Source organism: Lucilia sericata, unplaced genomic scaffold, assembly GCF_015586225.1.
Source record: "Lucilia sericata isolate MDLA Ls3-8-SP2 unplaced genomic scaffold, ASM1558622v1 Contig000053F_arrow, whole genome shotgun sequence".
Lineage (NCBI taxonomy): Eukaryota > Metazoa > Arthropoda > Insecta > Diptera > Calliphoridae > Lucilia > Lucilia sericata.
This window is the reverse complement of record NW_023994089.1, coordinates 59,868-75,423: the sequence shown is the minus strand read 5'-3', so window position 1 is coordinate 75,423 and position 15,556 is coordinate 59,868. Positions and strand designations below refer to the sequence as shown.

The 15,556-nt window shown below is 31.8% G+C and overlaps 4 protein-coding genes across 4 annotated transcripts; 2 read left to right on the top strand and 2 right to left on the bottom strand.

Moving 5' to 3' along the window:
- Window positions 1-4,148: 4,148 nt before the first annotated feature.
- LOC119616028 (coiled-coil domain-containing protein 86) lies at window positions 4,149-4,882 on the bottom strand. The gene is made up of 2 exons (XM_037972168.1): window positions 4,594-4,882; window positions 4,149-4,533 (listed from the first exon to the last, which is right to left on the bottom strand). Exons 1-2 carry the CDS (start codon window positions 4,773-4,775, stop codon window positions 4,242-4,244), a joined length of 474 nt encoding a protein of 157 aa, XP_037828096.1. The 5' UTR covers window positions 4,776-4,882; the 3' UTR covers window positions 4,149-4,241.
- A 316-nt stretch (window positions 4,883-5,198) lies between these two features.
- On the bottom strand, window positions 5,199-7,445 carry LOC119616021 (solute carrier family 25 member 40-like). The gene is made up of 5 exons (XM_037972150.1): window positions 7,054-7,445; window positions 6,822-6,976; window positions 6,259-6,762; window positions 5,949-6,030; window positions 5,199-5,716 (listed from the first exon to the last, which is right to left on the bottom strand). The coding sequence occupies exons 1-5, from the start codon at window positions 7,238-7,240 to the stop codon at window positions 5,484-5,486; spliced, it is 1,161 nt and encodes a 386-aa protein (XP_037828078.1). The 5' UTR covers window positions 7,241-7,445; the 3' UTR covers window positions 5,199-5,483.
- A 1,024-nt stretch (window positions 7,446-8,469) lies between these two features.
- LOC119616020 (thioredoxin domain-containing protein 5 homolog) lies at window positions 8,470-11,432 on the top strand. The gene is made up of 2 exons (XM_037972149.1): window positions 8,470-8,837; window positions 10,302-11,432. The coding sequence occupies exons 1-2, from the start codon at window positions 8,671-8,673 to the stop codon at window positions 11,332-11,334; spliced, it is 1,200 nt and encodes a 399-aa protein (XP_037828077.1). The 5' UTR covers window positions 8,470-8,670; the 3' UTR covers window positions 11,335-11,432.
- Window positions 11,433-12,589: 1,157 nt separating this feature from the next.
- Window positions 12,590-15,346, top strand: LOC119616042 (BTB/POZ domain-containing protein 17). The gene is made up of 4 exons (XM_037972186.1): window positions 12,590-13,000; window positions 13,073-14,081; window positions 14,442-14,599; window positions 14,671-15,346. The coding sequence occupies exons 1-4, from the start codon at window positions 12,878-12,880 to the stop codon at window positions 14,926-14,928; spliced, it is 1,548 nt and encodes a 515-aa protein (XP_037828114.1). The 5' UTR covers window positions 12,590-12,877; the 3' UTR covers window positions 14,929-15,346.
- Window positions 15,347-15,556: the final 210 nt, after the last annotated feature.

Below are 15,556 nucleotides of genomic sequence, written 5' to 3'. Positions count from 1 at the left end.
CTTGTTTTTTTTTATATTAATTTAACAATTATTATTTTAATTTTGTTTTTTTTTTTCTATTTATTATTGGGCAATTATAAGTTTTTATTAATATTTTATAATTGTGTGCGTTTTTTTACAAATTGAAAAAAGTAACAAAATCCTTATAGAACAGTTTAATTGGTTCAAATTGTTTAAAATGTATTCATTCAATTTATTTATGTGAAAATTATGTTTTTCTTTTTGCATAAATGTATGGTCCAGTGAAAAATAAACTATAAATAATAAAATTTGATACTCAAAACCAAATAAAAGAATTTTTTGTTGTTTTTTTCTTTATTTCATTGCTTTTATTATAATTTTTTTAAGCTAATTTCACTACATCTGCCATGATCTGTGTGCGCAATTGTATATTTTTGATGAATTTTGGCATTGTGCTTGAACTAAATAACAATTAAAGAAATCGTATTCGTAATATGTATACAAAAATTTGTAAAATGAATTTTAATAAAATGTTTGAAATTTTTATTAAAGAAGATTTTAGATTTTTTTTGATTTAAACAAATTTGGATATGGAAATAAGTTGATACACTATTAGCAATATCTGTTTTATATCCAAAAATCAATTATTAGAGAATTTAACAAATTCTGAATAGTGATCTGTGATTTTTACCTTTCCAAAAAGAATAATGTTTTTACATATTTAAACTAGACAATAGTTTAATTAAGAAATTACATACTTTTATTGGGTTAACAATAGTATGCGTTTTTAAATAATAAAAACTAGAACTATTTATACAGAGTAGACTATAGACTACACTATCGACTAGACTATTTATACAGAGTAGACTACAGACTACACTATAGACTAGACTATAGGCTAGCCTATAAACTAGACTATAGACTAGACTGTAGCATAGACAATAGACTAGACTATAGACTATAAACTAAACTCTATAGACTAAACTATAGACTAGACTAAACTATAGACTAGACCAAACTATAGACTATACTATAGACTAGATTAGACTATAGACTAAAATAAACTATAGACTAGACTAAATTATAAACTAGACTAAACTATAGACTAGACCATAGACTAGACTATAGACTAGGCTATAGACTAGACTATAGACTAGACTATAGACTAGACTAGACTATAGACTAGACTATAGACTAGACTATAGACTAGACTATAGACTAGACTATAGACTAGACTATAGACTAGACTATAGACTAGACTATAGACTAGACTATAGACTAGACTATAGACTAGACTATAGACTAGACTATAGACTAGACTATAGACTAGACTATAGACTAGACTATAGACTAGACTATAGACTAGACTATAGACTAGACTATAGACTAGACTATAGACTAGACTATAGACTAGACTATAGACTAGACTATAGACTAGACTATAGACTATACTATAGACTAGACTAGACTAGACTAGACTAGACTATAGACTAGACTATAGACTAGACTATAGACTAGACTATAGACTAGACTATAGACTAGATTAGACTATAGACTAGACTAAACTATAGATTAGACTAAATTATAGACTAGACCATAGACTAGACTAAACTATAGACTAGACCATAGACTAGACTATAGACTAGACTATAGACTAGACAATAGACTAGACTATAGACTAGATTATAGACTAGACTATAGACTAGACTATAGACTACACTATAGACTAGACTATAGACTAGACTATAGACTAGACTATAGACTAGACTCTAGACTAGACTATAGACTAGACTATAGACTAGACTATAGACTAGACTATAGACTAGACTATAGACTAGACTATAGACTAGACTATAGACTAGACTATAGACTAGACTATAGACTAGACTATAGACTAGACTATAGACTAGACTATAGACTAGACTATAGACTAGACTATAGACTAGACTATAGACTAGACTATAGACTAGACTATAGACTAGACTATAGACTAGACTATAGACTAGACTATAGACTAGACTATAGACTAGACTATAGACTAGACTATAGACTAGACTATAGACTAGACTATAGACTAGACTATAGTCTTGACTATAGACTAGACTATGGACCAGACTAGACTATAGACCAGACTACAGACTAGACTATAGTCTTGACTATAGACTAGACTATGGACCAGACTAGACTATAGACCAGACTAGACTATAGACCAGACTATAGACTAGACTATAGTCTTGACTATAGACTAGACCATAGACTAGACTATAGGCTTGACTATAGACTATAGACTAGGCTATAGACTAGACTATAGACTAGACTATAGACTAGACTATAGACTAGACTATAGACTAGACTATAGACTAGACTATAGACTAGACTATAGACTGGACTATAGACTTGACTATAGACTAGACTATAGACTAGACTATAGACTAGACTATAGACTAGACTATAGACTAGACTATAGACCAGACTATAGACTAGACTATAGACTAGACTATAGACTAGACTATAGACTAGACTATAGACTAGATTATAGACTAGACTATAGACTAGACTATAGAGTAGACTATAGACTAGACTACAGACTAGACTATAGACTAGACTATAGACCAGACTATAGACTAGACTATAGTCTTGACTATAGACTAGACTATAGACCAGACTAGACTATAGACCAGACTAGACTATAGACCAGACTAGACTATAGACCAGACTATAGACTAGACTATAGACTAGACTATAGTCTTGACTATGGACTAGACTATAGGCTTGACTATAGACTAGATTAGACTATAGACTGGACTATAGGCTAGACTATAGAGTAGACTATAGAGTTGACCATAGACTAGACTATAGGCTTGACTATAGGCTTGACTGTAGACTAGACTATAGGCTTGACTATAGACTAGACTATAGACTAGACTATAGGCTTGACTATAGACTAAACTATAGACTAGACTATAGGCTTGACTATAGACTATAGACTAGACTATAGGCTTGACTATAGACTAAACTATAGACTAGACTATAGACTAGACTATAGGCTTGACTATAGACTAGACTATAGGCTTGACTATAGTCTAGACTATAGGCTTGACTACTTACTAGACTGTAGGTTAATAAAGAATTTTTATACCAACCGTTGTATAAAATTATGGTTTATTATACCCAACACCACTATGGACTATAGACACCATACTAGACTATAGGCTTGTCTATATTCAAGCCTATAGTCTAGACTATAGTCAAGCCTATATTCTAGACTATAGACTTGAATATAGACTAGACTGTAGGTTAATAAAGAGTTTTTAATACCAACCGTTGTATAAAATTATGGTTTATTATACCCAACACCACTATAGTGGGCAGGGTATTATACGTTTGTGCTAATGTTTGTAACTCCGAAAATATTGATCCTAAACCCACCTTAAAGTATGTATAAGTTATAAGATATGCTCTAACTCACCCATGGACGAATCCAGTCAAAATACCGATACCGCTAAAATACCGTTACCAAAACATGAGATATGTCCGTCCGTCTGTGTGTTCATGTAAATCTTGTGGCACATACACTTCCCTATCACCGTTTCGAAGCGGTTGCCAACCTTGCTAAATATTCAATGCCATTTTGCGAGATTATTGGGAGTGATATAGAAAAACCGAATCGCATTGGTTTCCAATGTTTTTACAAACCTTCATTTCGTTGGCCTGTGTAATTAATAAAAACTTAATACTTTCACTGAAATTATTTCAGTGTTATTTTTTAAAGCTTATTGTATAAAATGCACGTGTAGTGAAAATTTTCAAAAAAATCTACATACATATGCACATGTATTTCCCTGAAACCGTTTGTCCTATCGATTTTTATATAACGGCTATCACTTCCTTTAGCCCATCGAGGATATTTAGATCCGATCATACACACAAAGACTCTAATAGTGTTCAGAGTAACAGTTCCTTTCAGAAATTAATGGTACATGGCAGACTTATTAATCAAATATAACAGGAGGATCATAGATAGATTTAGTTTTATAGTGCACTATGGTGTTGATTCAAGTGTTTTCAGCGTAAAAGACAATTTCTGCACATTTCACTGACAACGTTGTAAGATCTAACAACCGTGTATACATACATGGCTTTCACTTATTAAAACAATTATTAAAATAAAAACTCTTTTAAAAAACTTATTAAATTTTTCACATTTTTATTTAATTTAAAAAAATCAATAAACCTACATTATTTACAACTAATAGAATAATCAGTTTTATTTATTGGACTCATACAACTTTTACCTCACTTAAATCACGCTTTTGTATAAGACGCATTTGCTTCTTCTTCATGCGCTTCAATTTCGAAGGGTTCTTAATGACCTGGACAATTTCAGCACGACGTTCATTGGCCAAACGCCTTTCGGCGTTTTCTACGCGACGCTGATGCTTAGCAATAGCTTCTTCCTTGCGGGCCTCTTTTAATTCACGCGATTTCTCTTTGATGGCACGCAATTCATTGCGTAGTTCCATTTTCTTTTCGAATGATAAACGCGGTTGAGTCTTTTTCAACGAAGAAAATCTGAAAAGATTAGGAATGAGAAATAGAGTTTTTAATTTGTGGAATTTGGTAGCAAATTACTTGGTTTTAGGTGTTTTCCAGGGACGATTAGATTTGGGCTGACCACGGGGTATAGCATTTTCTGGCTTCTGTATCTTTTTGGTTTTCGTTTTTACTTTTTCAGCTGAGGATTTGTTGGCTTGTTGATTTATTTCTGTTGTTGTTTCATTAGTGTTGGGTTTTTCATTATTTTCGGTGGTCATTTTTGCAAATTTTTAAAATAATATTATCTTTTCTTCAAAATTTTCTAAATAAAAGGTTTCACACGTGTGTTTGTTATTGTTATTCCCTATTTTGTGATGACAGTTCTTTTATAGCAGAGTTGTATTTTTTGTGTGTGGAATCTATTTGAAGAGTGTTTTATGACAAGTGACGTGGAAAGTATAAAGAGTATTTGGGTACTCGAATAATGAATTTTCAATACAATTTTGAAAGTTCCCTTTAAGAACTAGAGTTCGTTTATTATTTTCTCAATTAAAAAAGAAAATAAAGATTTTTGAAAAGGAAAATAAGATGTAGCAAAAAAACAGGTTTTGCTACAGATGTCTAAAATAACTGAGCAATGGTTAAAATGAACTCAAAAGATTTGGGATATATCTTCGAAATACAATAAATTCAAAAAGATCTTTTAAAAAAACTCATACATTCATAAACAGATACTATTTTTATTAAAAATAAATTTAACAAAAAATTCAAGCTATTTTACGATATATGTATGCATTCTGTATGCAAAATAATTAAAATTTTTTGGTTTAAATACATATTTTTGTATTTCTAATAAAAAAATAACATTAGGTCGTTTTTTGTACATATGTGTAGAAAAAAACTAAAACTTAAAACTGTACACAACAATTAGTGGCATAACGTTATAGGAATATTATATTCTAATTAACACTTCTACTGCAATCATGTTAAACATTATTTTTACTTGCTATAATTACATTTTCATTATGATGGTGTACGTTGTATTGATAGAAAAATGATTTACTATATTCAAATGTCGATATCATAATGGCACAGGCGGGCGCCACTTTAAATAGACGGGGACCCAGACCAGCAAATATACCACGTAGACCATTCAAAGCATAAATGGATGCAAGACGTTTCATCATACCACGAGAGGGCAAATCTTTGGCAGGTTTATCTAAAATTGAGGAAAAATTATGAAAAATATAAAATGCATAAATTTTTACCACAAATCAGATATACTATTATAGGCTCATAGATTTTATTTGCACTAGATTTTATTTCTACAATTAAAAGGTTGCGCCATCTGCGCCATGTGGAGCAAATATTGGCAACCACGATAAATCTTGCGACAGTCCCATGAAACCTAAAATTTAGTATTCACCTTTTTCTTTACAAATTTTACTAACCTGCAAATATCACTTTCTCGCCAAACTCTATTTGATCGTGAGTTTTGATAACATCGAAGGGGGTTGTAACTGTAGCGGCTATCTAAAAATATTAAATTACAAAACCAACAATCAAGTAAACTTTCTTAATTAGAAAACAAAGTGATAAGAATACAAATGCGTATGTGTATATGTTTACAAATTTAGTTTTTCTATTGTGAAATCATTACCAGCAAAATTATAATTTGCTACAGAGTGCCAAGATGCCCCATTTTCATTTCAAAACAGAAAAACATGTTTGTAACATATGTCTATACGCGGGACAACTTACCGAACCGGATATTGCCCCAGCAAAGAAACTGAACGCAAAGGTGGGCTCAACAACATTGAACTGTGATTTTATCGTTTCATAACAACTCCAATAAATGCCGGAAAATGGTACATCACGCAGTATAGTGGGCGGTAGACCACGCCACAAACCCAATATGCCTTGTGTTTGTACCACTGTCCGTATGGCCGAAGAGATTTGGGCATAAGTCATTTTTTCCGATTGCATTTTAGTGCGTATTAGCTCAACAGGGCTGACAACGGTGACGGCACATACACGAGCCGTTACACCAGCCAATAAAGGTATAAGGAAGGGTATATCACGGCCTCTGTGGGAACCCTTTACATCGGCCAGATACTTGTAATGAAACTCTAGGAAACGTTCTTTAAATTGTTCGTAAGCCACAAAGTAAATAACGGTGGAAGGTAAGGCAGATACTAAGGTGGGGCTTAGGCCAGACCATAAGGAACCTACACCCTCAGAACGGCTAATTTTAATGAAGGCGTCCTGTTGTTATTAAATTTAGTTAAGAATATATCAAGTTTATAAAACCTTATAATACATACAATAGTACCATTAAGATGCGCCTGTTTTGTAGTGGGATATTTAGGATCACAAGGACATAGATGATCCATTAGTCCATTGCAATAAAGGAAGCATTTGTTGGACATTTGTGTTTGTTGTGCCTGCAAACGAGTCTTAATCACATCCAAGGGAGTCACTATAATTAACAGAAATGAATATTTAAACCAATTGAACTTTGTTCCTTGAATATGTATATTACTCTTGAATACTAACTAAAAGTAGCTGTTAGCATGGCTCCTGAACAAGCAGAGGCCACCTGTTGTAAAGGCCGTATCCTAAATCTAGGGTCGTCATTGAGTACTTTGGATTTGTTTTCCACAAGCTGCGTGTTGGCGCCAGTAATTGTATGACCACTACTAGTATCAATTGCACTCTTTTGGTGTGTAGCCTCTATTGCCATTTTTATGATGAAACAGATATTTTTAACGATATTACGCTACTTTTTGCCTCCCGAATTTGATTCGATTTGAATTATTTTTAAACTTCGAACATTTGTATTACAATGTTTTTCATATACAATTTGTTATCTTTTATTGTTTTCTATTTTTTTATTATCATATTTTACAAAAACATAATTATTGTGCAAATAATTTTTTTAAATGACAATATTTTTTGACATTGAAATTCATGTGGACAAATGACTTCCACAAGGCAGAGTTGCATGAAAACGTAGTATAAGGTGCCGGTTTGACATTTATGTTATGGTAACGGAAAACGTATGTTTAAAGTTGTAGATGGAATTTTGGGTAAGTAAGGCAACTACTTTATTTATTTTGTGGTAACGGAAAATATAAGTTTAAAGTTGTGGATGCAATTTTGGGTAAGTAAGGCAACTACTTTGGAGGAGTTGGTACAAGAAGGTTAAATAAATTTTCTTAATTTAAAATACCAACTATAGTTGAAATTTAACTTACTAGATTTCTCTGAGGTATAAATGGAGTATTTAAACTTTGAGTCATTTCGCTTAATATCTAATATATAAAAACAATTAGGAATACTATAACAGCTTTTGGCCACTTCGCCTAAAGCTATGAGCCGTTAGGCTGTAAGATCCGCATATCTTATATATGTTCCAAAGGGTGCAATATCTAGTAACTTTTTCAGAGCTTTGGTTGATGCAGTACTCATGACACCATTTATACCCAAGTAGTACGCAAAACTCCCTGTAGTAGTACGCTGAACTCCCTGTAGTAGTTTGATATTACACTTTTTGTCCAAAAAAGTCCACCTGATTATTGAAGCACAAGCTAATTACACTTTTTTAAAGTCAATGTGTCATAATAGGACTAAGACCCCATTTCATGCCTATGGTTCTCCTACATTGTGCTAAGATCCAATGTGCCTTGTTGATCCCATCCTCTATGTATACAAAATTTTACGAATATAGGATTATACCAAAGTACTTAACTGTATCTGCCACCGGTATATGGCGGCTCTTTCCACCGTCTAGCTTCTCCTTCCTCGTTTTTGGGGCTTCTGAGATACCGCACCGAAACATCTTTATCCACCTAGTTCTGAATGGATCCCTATGAAAATTTTGTTGAATTATTTTGCCGGCTTATAGTCGTTTTTACGCCGTCGTCAAAATGTTTTCTGTTGCACGCCGTCATAAACTTTGCTTCGCACTGATCTCTTTTCCACCATCCACACAATTTTTTTACCGGTCTTTGAGAGCGGACACGTAAAGATTTCTGCAACAGTCGTGTTTGTTTAGTAAAGTTAATAAAACAAATTTTGCACTAAAATTAAGAAAATTTATGCATAAGTATTAAATTGTAATTAAGTTGTGTGTTTTTATTGTCAACGAATTTATTGTAAGGGAAATTAAAAATGGCGTGGCAAAAATGTATAACTTTGGCAATAATTGCTTTAATTTTGCCATCTTTTATGGCCGCCGAAGAAGGAGCAGAAGAAAACTTTGCTGTTGAATTGACGGTCGAAAATTTCGATGAAGCCATTGCAAAAAATAATCATTTTGTTAAATTTTTTGCACCTTGGTAAGTATATCTATAATAAATACATATTGTTTGATAATAAAACAAAGAATTGTTGATGTTTTGTTAAAAAAACAATGATAATTCAGAAATATTTATGATTCATTTGAATTTATATTTTCTTTAACACACATGTGTAAAAACACCAAAAATGCTATTGAGACAGTATAGTTGGTTAAGGCCGACCATATGATACCTTAAACCGATATGCATTTATTCTCAGAATTAAGGTTATATCCGACCGATATAGGCATATTGAAATAATTAATCGTAGTTCATGCAGTTCATAAGGTTTAGTCCTCGACTAAATGGAATATTTCGGGCTTTATTCATAATGCTCTCTTATAAACTGAGATGTGTAGTTTGAATACAGGTTTTGTGGACAGACTTCACTAAATCGGCTAAAAAAATTATCTTGAACCGATGTCTATGCATTACATATGTTCAATGCAAATGCATTTTACGTAGTTTACTATGGCGGTGTAGGCTATAAAAAACAACTCTTTGTTTTTCTTTATAGCCAATTTGCTATAGACACGTAGTGCCTTATGATAAGTTGTTTTATTTTTTTTTATTTCCTTCAATTTAAAATACAGTTTTTAACCGCCCACGTATCTATGAAGATTTCCTAGTAACCGCTTTTTAAAGTTTTTTTTTGGTTTTCCATTTCTTTAGTATTATGATATTGTCACTGACCATTTAATTCATATTTTAACTTTGTTGTGTGGGCTTATAGTGTCAATCGTTTCTTATCTTCTATATATTTTTTCTTTATTTTAAAATGATTTCAATTTAATGTTACTTGATCTTTTTTAAAATACACAACTCTTAACACACATTCTATTAATGTTTCCTCTATTGTTGAAATCTGCATGTTGGTGATAAGGAGAGGCAGGCATTTAGTTTTATTCAGAATACATGTGTAATGTATTGTATGAGTTTGTTTTTTACACTTTAAACAAATGTTTACTTCTTATCAGTACGTGCTGGTCTAGTATTTTATTTGTTTCTAATTTTATGGGTATATTAAACTTAAACTTTTATATACAGACAAATGATAACATCTATCTTAAAGATCGTTATTTAGTTTGCTGTTATTAAAATGCATTGAAAAGATAATTTTTGTCAAGCATTTATTTGTGGATTATGATTAATGAATGATAATTGATATAATCGAATGTATTTGTAAAGAAATATAGTTTTAAAGGCAAGCCGAATAGTTAATATAACACAATTTTTAATCGCAAAATAGATTGTTATATTCATTTATTAGATCTCTCGTTTAGGGCATGCTAGGTAAAATGTCACCCGTCAGAAATAGTTCATTTCCTACCTTCAAAATCTTTAGATCCTCTTTTTTTATTACATACTTTCATATATATCGATGGATTATATTGAAAACTATATTATGCAACACAAGATTTTTTGTTTGAATATTTATCAATTACAATGTATCTTTACTTTTAGGTGCGGTCATTGCAAACGCTTACATCCCCTCTGGGAACAATTGGCAGAAATGATGAATGTCAAAGATGAACCCCAAGTCATTATTGCCAAAGTCGATTGTACTCAACAACAAGAATTGTGCGCTAAACATGAAATTACCGGGTATCCCACTTTACGTTTCTTCAAATTGGGCGAAAGCGAATCGGTAAAATTCAAGGGAACTCGTGATATGCCTGCCATTACAGAATTCATTAATGAACAATTGAATGGTGACAATGAAATTCCCCATGGCGAAGGCTCTGAAGCTAGTGCTCCAGTTGCCGCTAAAGGCAAACTTGTTGAATTGACAGAGGAAAATTTCGCTAAACATGTTTCCAGTGGTAATCACTTTGTTAAATTCTATGCTCCCTGGTGCAGCCATTGTCAACGTTTGGCTCCTACTTGGGAACAATTGGCCAAGACTTTGCAAAATGAAAAAGCTGTAAGCATTGCCAAGATTGACTGTACCGTCTATCGTCCCATTTGCCAGGACTTTGAAGTTAAGGGTTATCCCACTCTCTTGTGGATTGAGGATGGCAAGAAGATTGAAAAATACTCCGGCTCTCGTGGTCATGATGAATTACAGGCTTATGTTAAGAAAATGATGGGCAGTGATGGCAATCAAGAAGCTGCTGCTACCGAAAAGCCTGTCAGTGGTGAACAAGATAAATTACAAGTTTTACAATTGACTGGTGATAACTTTGAGAAATCTGTAGCTGAAGGTGTCACCTTTGTCAAATTCTATGCTCCCTGGTGTGGTCATTGTCAAAAGTTGAGTCCTGTCTGGGATCAATTGGCTGAGAAAATGCATGGTGGCGAAAAATCCGTTAAAATTGCTAAAGTCGATTGTACTTCTGCTGAGAACAAGAAATTGTGTGTTGACCAACAAGTCGAAGGTTATCCCACCTTGTTCGCTTACAAAAATGGTGAACGTCAAAGTGAATATGACGACAGTCGATCACTGCCCGAATTAGTTAGTTATATTAGCAAATTCGTGGGTCACGATGAATTGTAAAAGGTTTTTTAATGAATAATTGCAGCTGCTCTCTTTTCTACATACCTTTTACTCTATCCACTATAACCACCGTTTCATCTTCCCCTCTTGTATTTGAATAAAAAAAATCAACCTTTCTTCCTTCACCTTATGCTAGGAACATTTTACGTATAAACAAACAATCATTTTGCAATTATTGTTTTCATATGCATTTAATTTAAAGAAAAAGACAAATTAATTAATTATATTTTTTATATTTTGTTTTATGTTTATATTTAGATAATTTTTTTTTTTTATTGTTTGTGATTTGTGTGTAATAATTTCTGTTGCATTTCTTCGTTTTTATTTTTTTTACTGTGGTCGATCCATTTTTTGTTGATGTAAAATTTTGTTTGCACTTTGAACATTTCATTAAGAATAAATTATATAAAATGAGAAAAAGAAAACTAATTATACAGATAATACAATAAATTTTAAATAAAAGAAATACAATCGAAAACTATTTGTGTTTTGCAATTTTTAAATAAGTTAGAAAATCTGAAAATTTGCAGAAGTTCTTTCCAAATTTCATTAAAATATAATTGATAGTTTGAATAGATTATAGTAGACAATTACGCAGAATTTGCTCAGATAATCTAAACAGACTAAAGTCAACAGTCAAATCAAACTATAGACGAGATTTTAATGATATAGTAGCTGGTTTGATTAGACATTAGCCCACATTTTGCATTTCAATTTGAATCGATTCCGTGTTTTTGTTCGAACGTTTAGTAACTATAACTGGTAAGTGGATGTGCAGAATATGGGTGATATATTATTATTATTCGATAGTCATTGGCTTGAGCAGATTATAGTCGAGCAGATTATAATCAATATCCTAAGCATTCAGTAGTCGGTAGTCTGAGCAATCTATAAATCAGACAAATCTTTTAAACAGACTTTTATCGAAACGTGATATCATTACAGAAATTTTTAATTGGTTTTCTAAAAAGACTTTTTCGAACAAAACATTTACAGCTACTTAATTATTTGCCAAACAGTTAAAAATTTGTATTCATAATAACAAAATAACATTTGTCAAATTTCCATCTATTCGGATTACGAAAACTGGTCCAAAATCTAATTAAAGGCAAATTAAATAAAAGCTTGTCAAAACGAAATTATTTTAGGGTTAAAATTCTACAAAAATATGGCATCTCTTTATTATAACAACTCCCCTTACTAAAAATTACAACTTTGTATTGTACAGCTGTTTGTTTGTCCAATAAGAAGAAGCATTTATTATTATTTTTACAGAAAAAATTGTATCGAAAAATCTTTATAATAGAATTTTGTCTTTAAAAACAATAAAAATTCATAAAAAGTATCGAATATATACAAAATCATTTAGCCAAACTGTTTAAAAACTAATAAATGCCATGTAACAATAGTTTGAAAACACTAAAAAGTTGGAAAATTTAATATTTTATCCACAAAAAATTCTAATAAGAAAAAACATCCCAAAATTCAGTGGATCAAAATTGAGAACAGATTTCTTGGGAATTTCGTGTGATTGAAATTGAAAATGGAGAAAATGTCCTCAAATATGGGTTCATCTAGTGGGAACAGTAGTAGTGGCGGAGATGATGAGGTATTGCCGTCAATAATAGAAATGGATGAGCAATCGCAGGATCGTTCAATAAGTTTGGTAAGAACACGTACATGCATTTGTTGTTTTTGGTAATAAAAAGGGAATAATTGTTGAAAATTTCCTTTCCAGCGCGTCATGAATAATTCTAGCAGTGTGCTAAAGAAAATTGCCAATTTGTATGCGGAACAATTAATGTCGGACATTATATTGGTGGTGGGTGACCAACAGTATCCGGCTCACCGTGTTATCCTATGTGCCAGTAGCGATGTGTTTCAAGTTATGTTAATGAATCCCGAGTGGAATGAATGTCGCAAGCATGTCATTGAATTGGTGGAGGAACCCTGTTGTGAGGCGGTATTTCCACAATTTCTCAAATATTTGTATGTGGGCAAAATCAATATATCCCTTAACACCGTTATGCCCATGCTGGCTTTGGCCCATAAATACAATGTACAAGATTTGGTCGAACTTTGCGTACAATATATGACGAAACACACCGCTAAAGCTGCAACGCAGGGCTTTCTTGTGTCTTGGCTGCAATACACTATTGCCTTTAGTCCCCAACACAAAGAGCTGACGGAAGCTTTAAAACGTTTCCTCAAATGGAATTTAGAAATTGTTTCCGAATCCAAAGATTTTGTAGAACTTGATGTGGCCGTTATGGCCATACTATTGCAACAGAATGATTTGGTGGTACGCAGTGAATATAAACTTTTTAGTATTTTGGAAAATTGGTTGCTACAACGTAAAGATCTTCTGGATAATGATGATTCATTGACGGATGTTGAAAAGCATGAAAATTTCATACAACTTGTAGAACAGACCGTTATACATATACGTTTTGCCATGATGACTCCTCGTGAATTAGCCCATTTACTTATTTTCCCTTTATTGGAATATCACAAAGAATTTATTGTTCAGCGTATGGCTATTGGTATGTCGTACCAATCGGGTCAGGAGGAACGTGTTAAAGAGGTGCGTAACTCTCTGGATGGGTGTCTACAGTTTACTCCACGTCTCTATTCGAACGATACATGGAGTATTAGTAAAGTTGTGAATAATTTTGATTTGATCGACAAGTATAGCAATTATGTGACATGTTTCTTTACACCGGGAAATATTGCTGAGACTGAAGATGGTAAGTGTTTGTTGAGAGAGTGAAAATAATGGTTTTATTATTAAGTAAGAAGTTATGATGTTATTCTAATCGCTACTTGGCCGATATTTGGGAAAATTCTAAATAATTTATTCAAATATAGTCCTACGAACCTATATCTAGGATTAATTCATTCTTTATTTAAAGAAAATTTTCGAAAATTTTATTTTTATATAAAAAATTTTACTTTAAATCTTTTTAAAGAAGATTTTTGGAAATTTATATTTTATGCAAAACTTTTTTATATAAAAAGGATGAAAATTTCCTTCATTCTCTTTAAAATTTTCGAAGTTTCCTTTTTATTTCGAAATTTTTTAAAAATATATTTTTTTGTATGTTTAGAACAACCCATAACATGGGAAGTGGAATTCTTTCCCCGTGGCATCAAATACAATAAAGCTAAAATGGTGTGGGGCGAAGATGTACCAGAAGTCTCTCTTAATACGGTGCGGGTAAGAGTAACTTGCAAACATTTACAAGTCAATGAAAAACGTTTCAAAGTAAGTCAATTCCACATAAATACTAAACAAACTATTAACATGTAATAACACATAATTTTCCTTCATTATAGATTGCTTGCCTTATAACTGGCGTACAAAATAAAATTGATCATATTTTAACTTTGCATGAACGCACTGAATACTTTAGTGGCGAACAGCGTGTTGTTAATCTAGATAACTTAATACCTTTCGATGAATTGGCATTATCTTCCATTAACTTATCACCGCATTTGGTGGGACCAAATCGTAATAACCTAGAATTACATGTCATAATTGTACCAATGGGTCCCTATACTTGTCGTGATACACCCTCGTTTGATTTTAAATAAAGTTACATTTAACTTAGACGTTTACTTTATTATTAAAACAAAAAAACCACCCTTCCCCTCTTAACCTTCCCTCCTACATACTCTTGCTAATATTTACTGAACATATAATGTAATGTATGTAATCAAATGATCTTTTTTTCTAAATACATATATTCCTTTTTTCCCCCATTATTTTAAGATATTAAATTTATTTTTGTATTTTTTGGCTTGTTTCCAAACAATGGATAATAATATTAAGTTGTATATTATGTTTTATTTAATTGTTATTATTTTCTTTAAATTACGCTAATTTCGTTTAAACAACATTTTAGTTTTGTAATAAATATGAAATTGTATTAAATTGAATTCGATCGACTGCTAAAATAAATATATTAAATAAATAAATTTAAAAAGATTTATTAAATTTTAAATAAACTTTTAAAAGTTGTGTTATTTATCTAGAGACAACTAGGGAAGACTTTAGCATTTGCAGAATTGTTTCGCAACTTTTTGAAATATATTTATTAGATGTTTGATTTTTAGCTTTTGTGTTTCTTAAAGTAATTAAATACTTCTGTGTATCATATCCAGAAATAGAAACAAAGCTTTATCACCTTGTTAAGTATATAGTTTTTATAATTCTTAATAA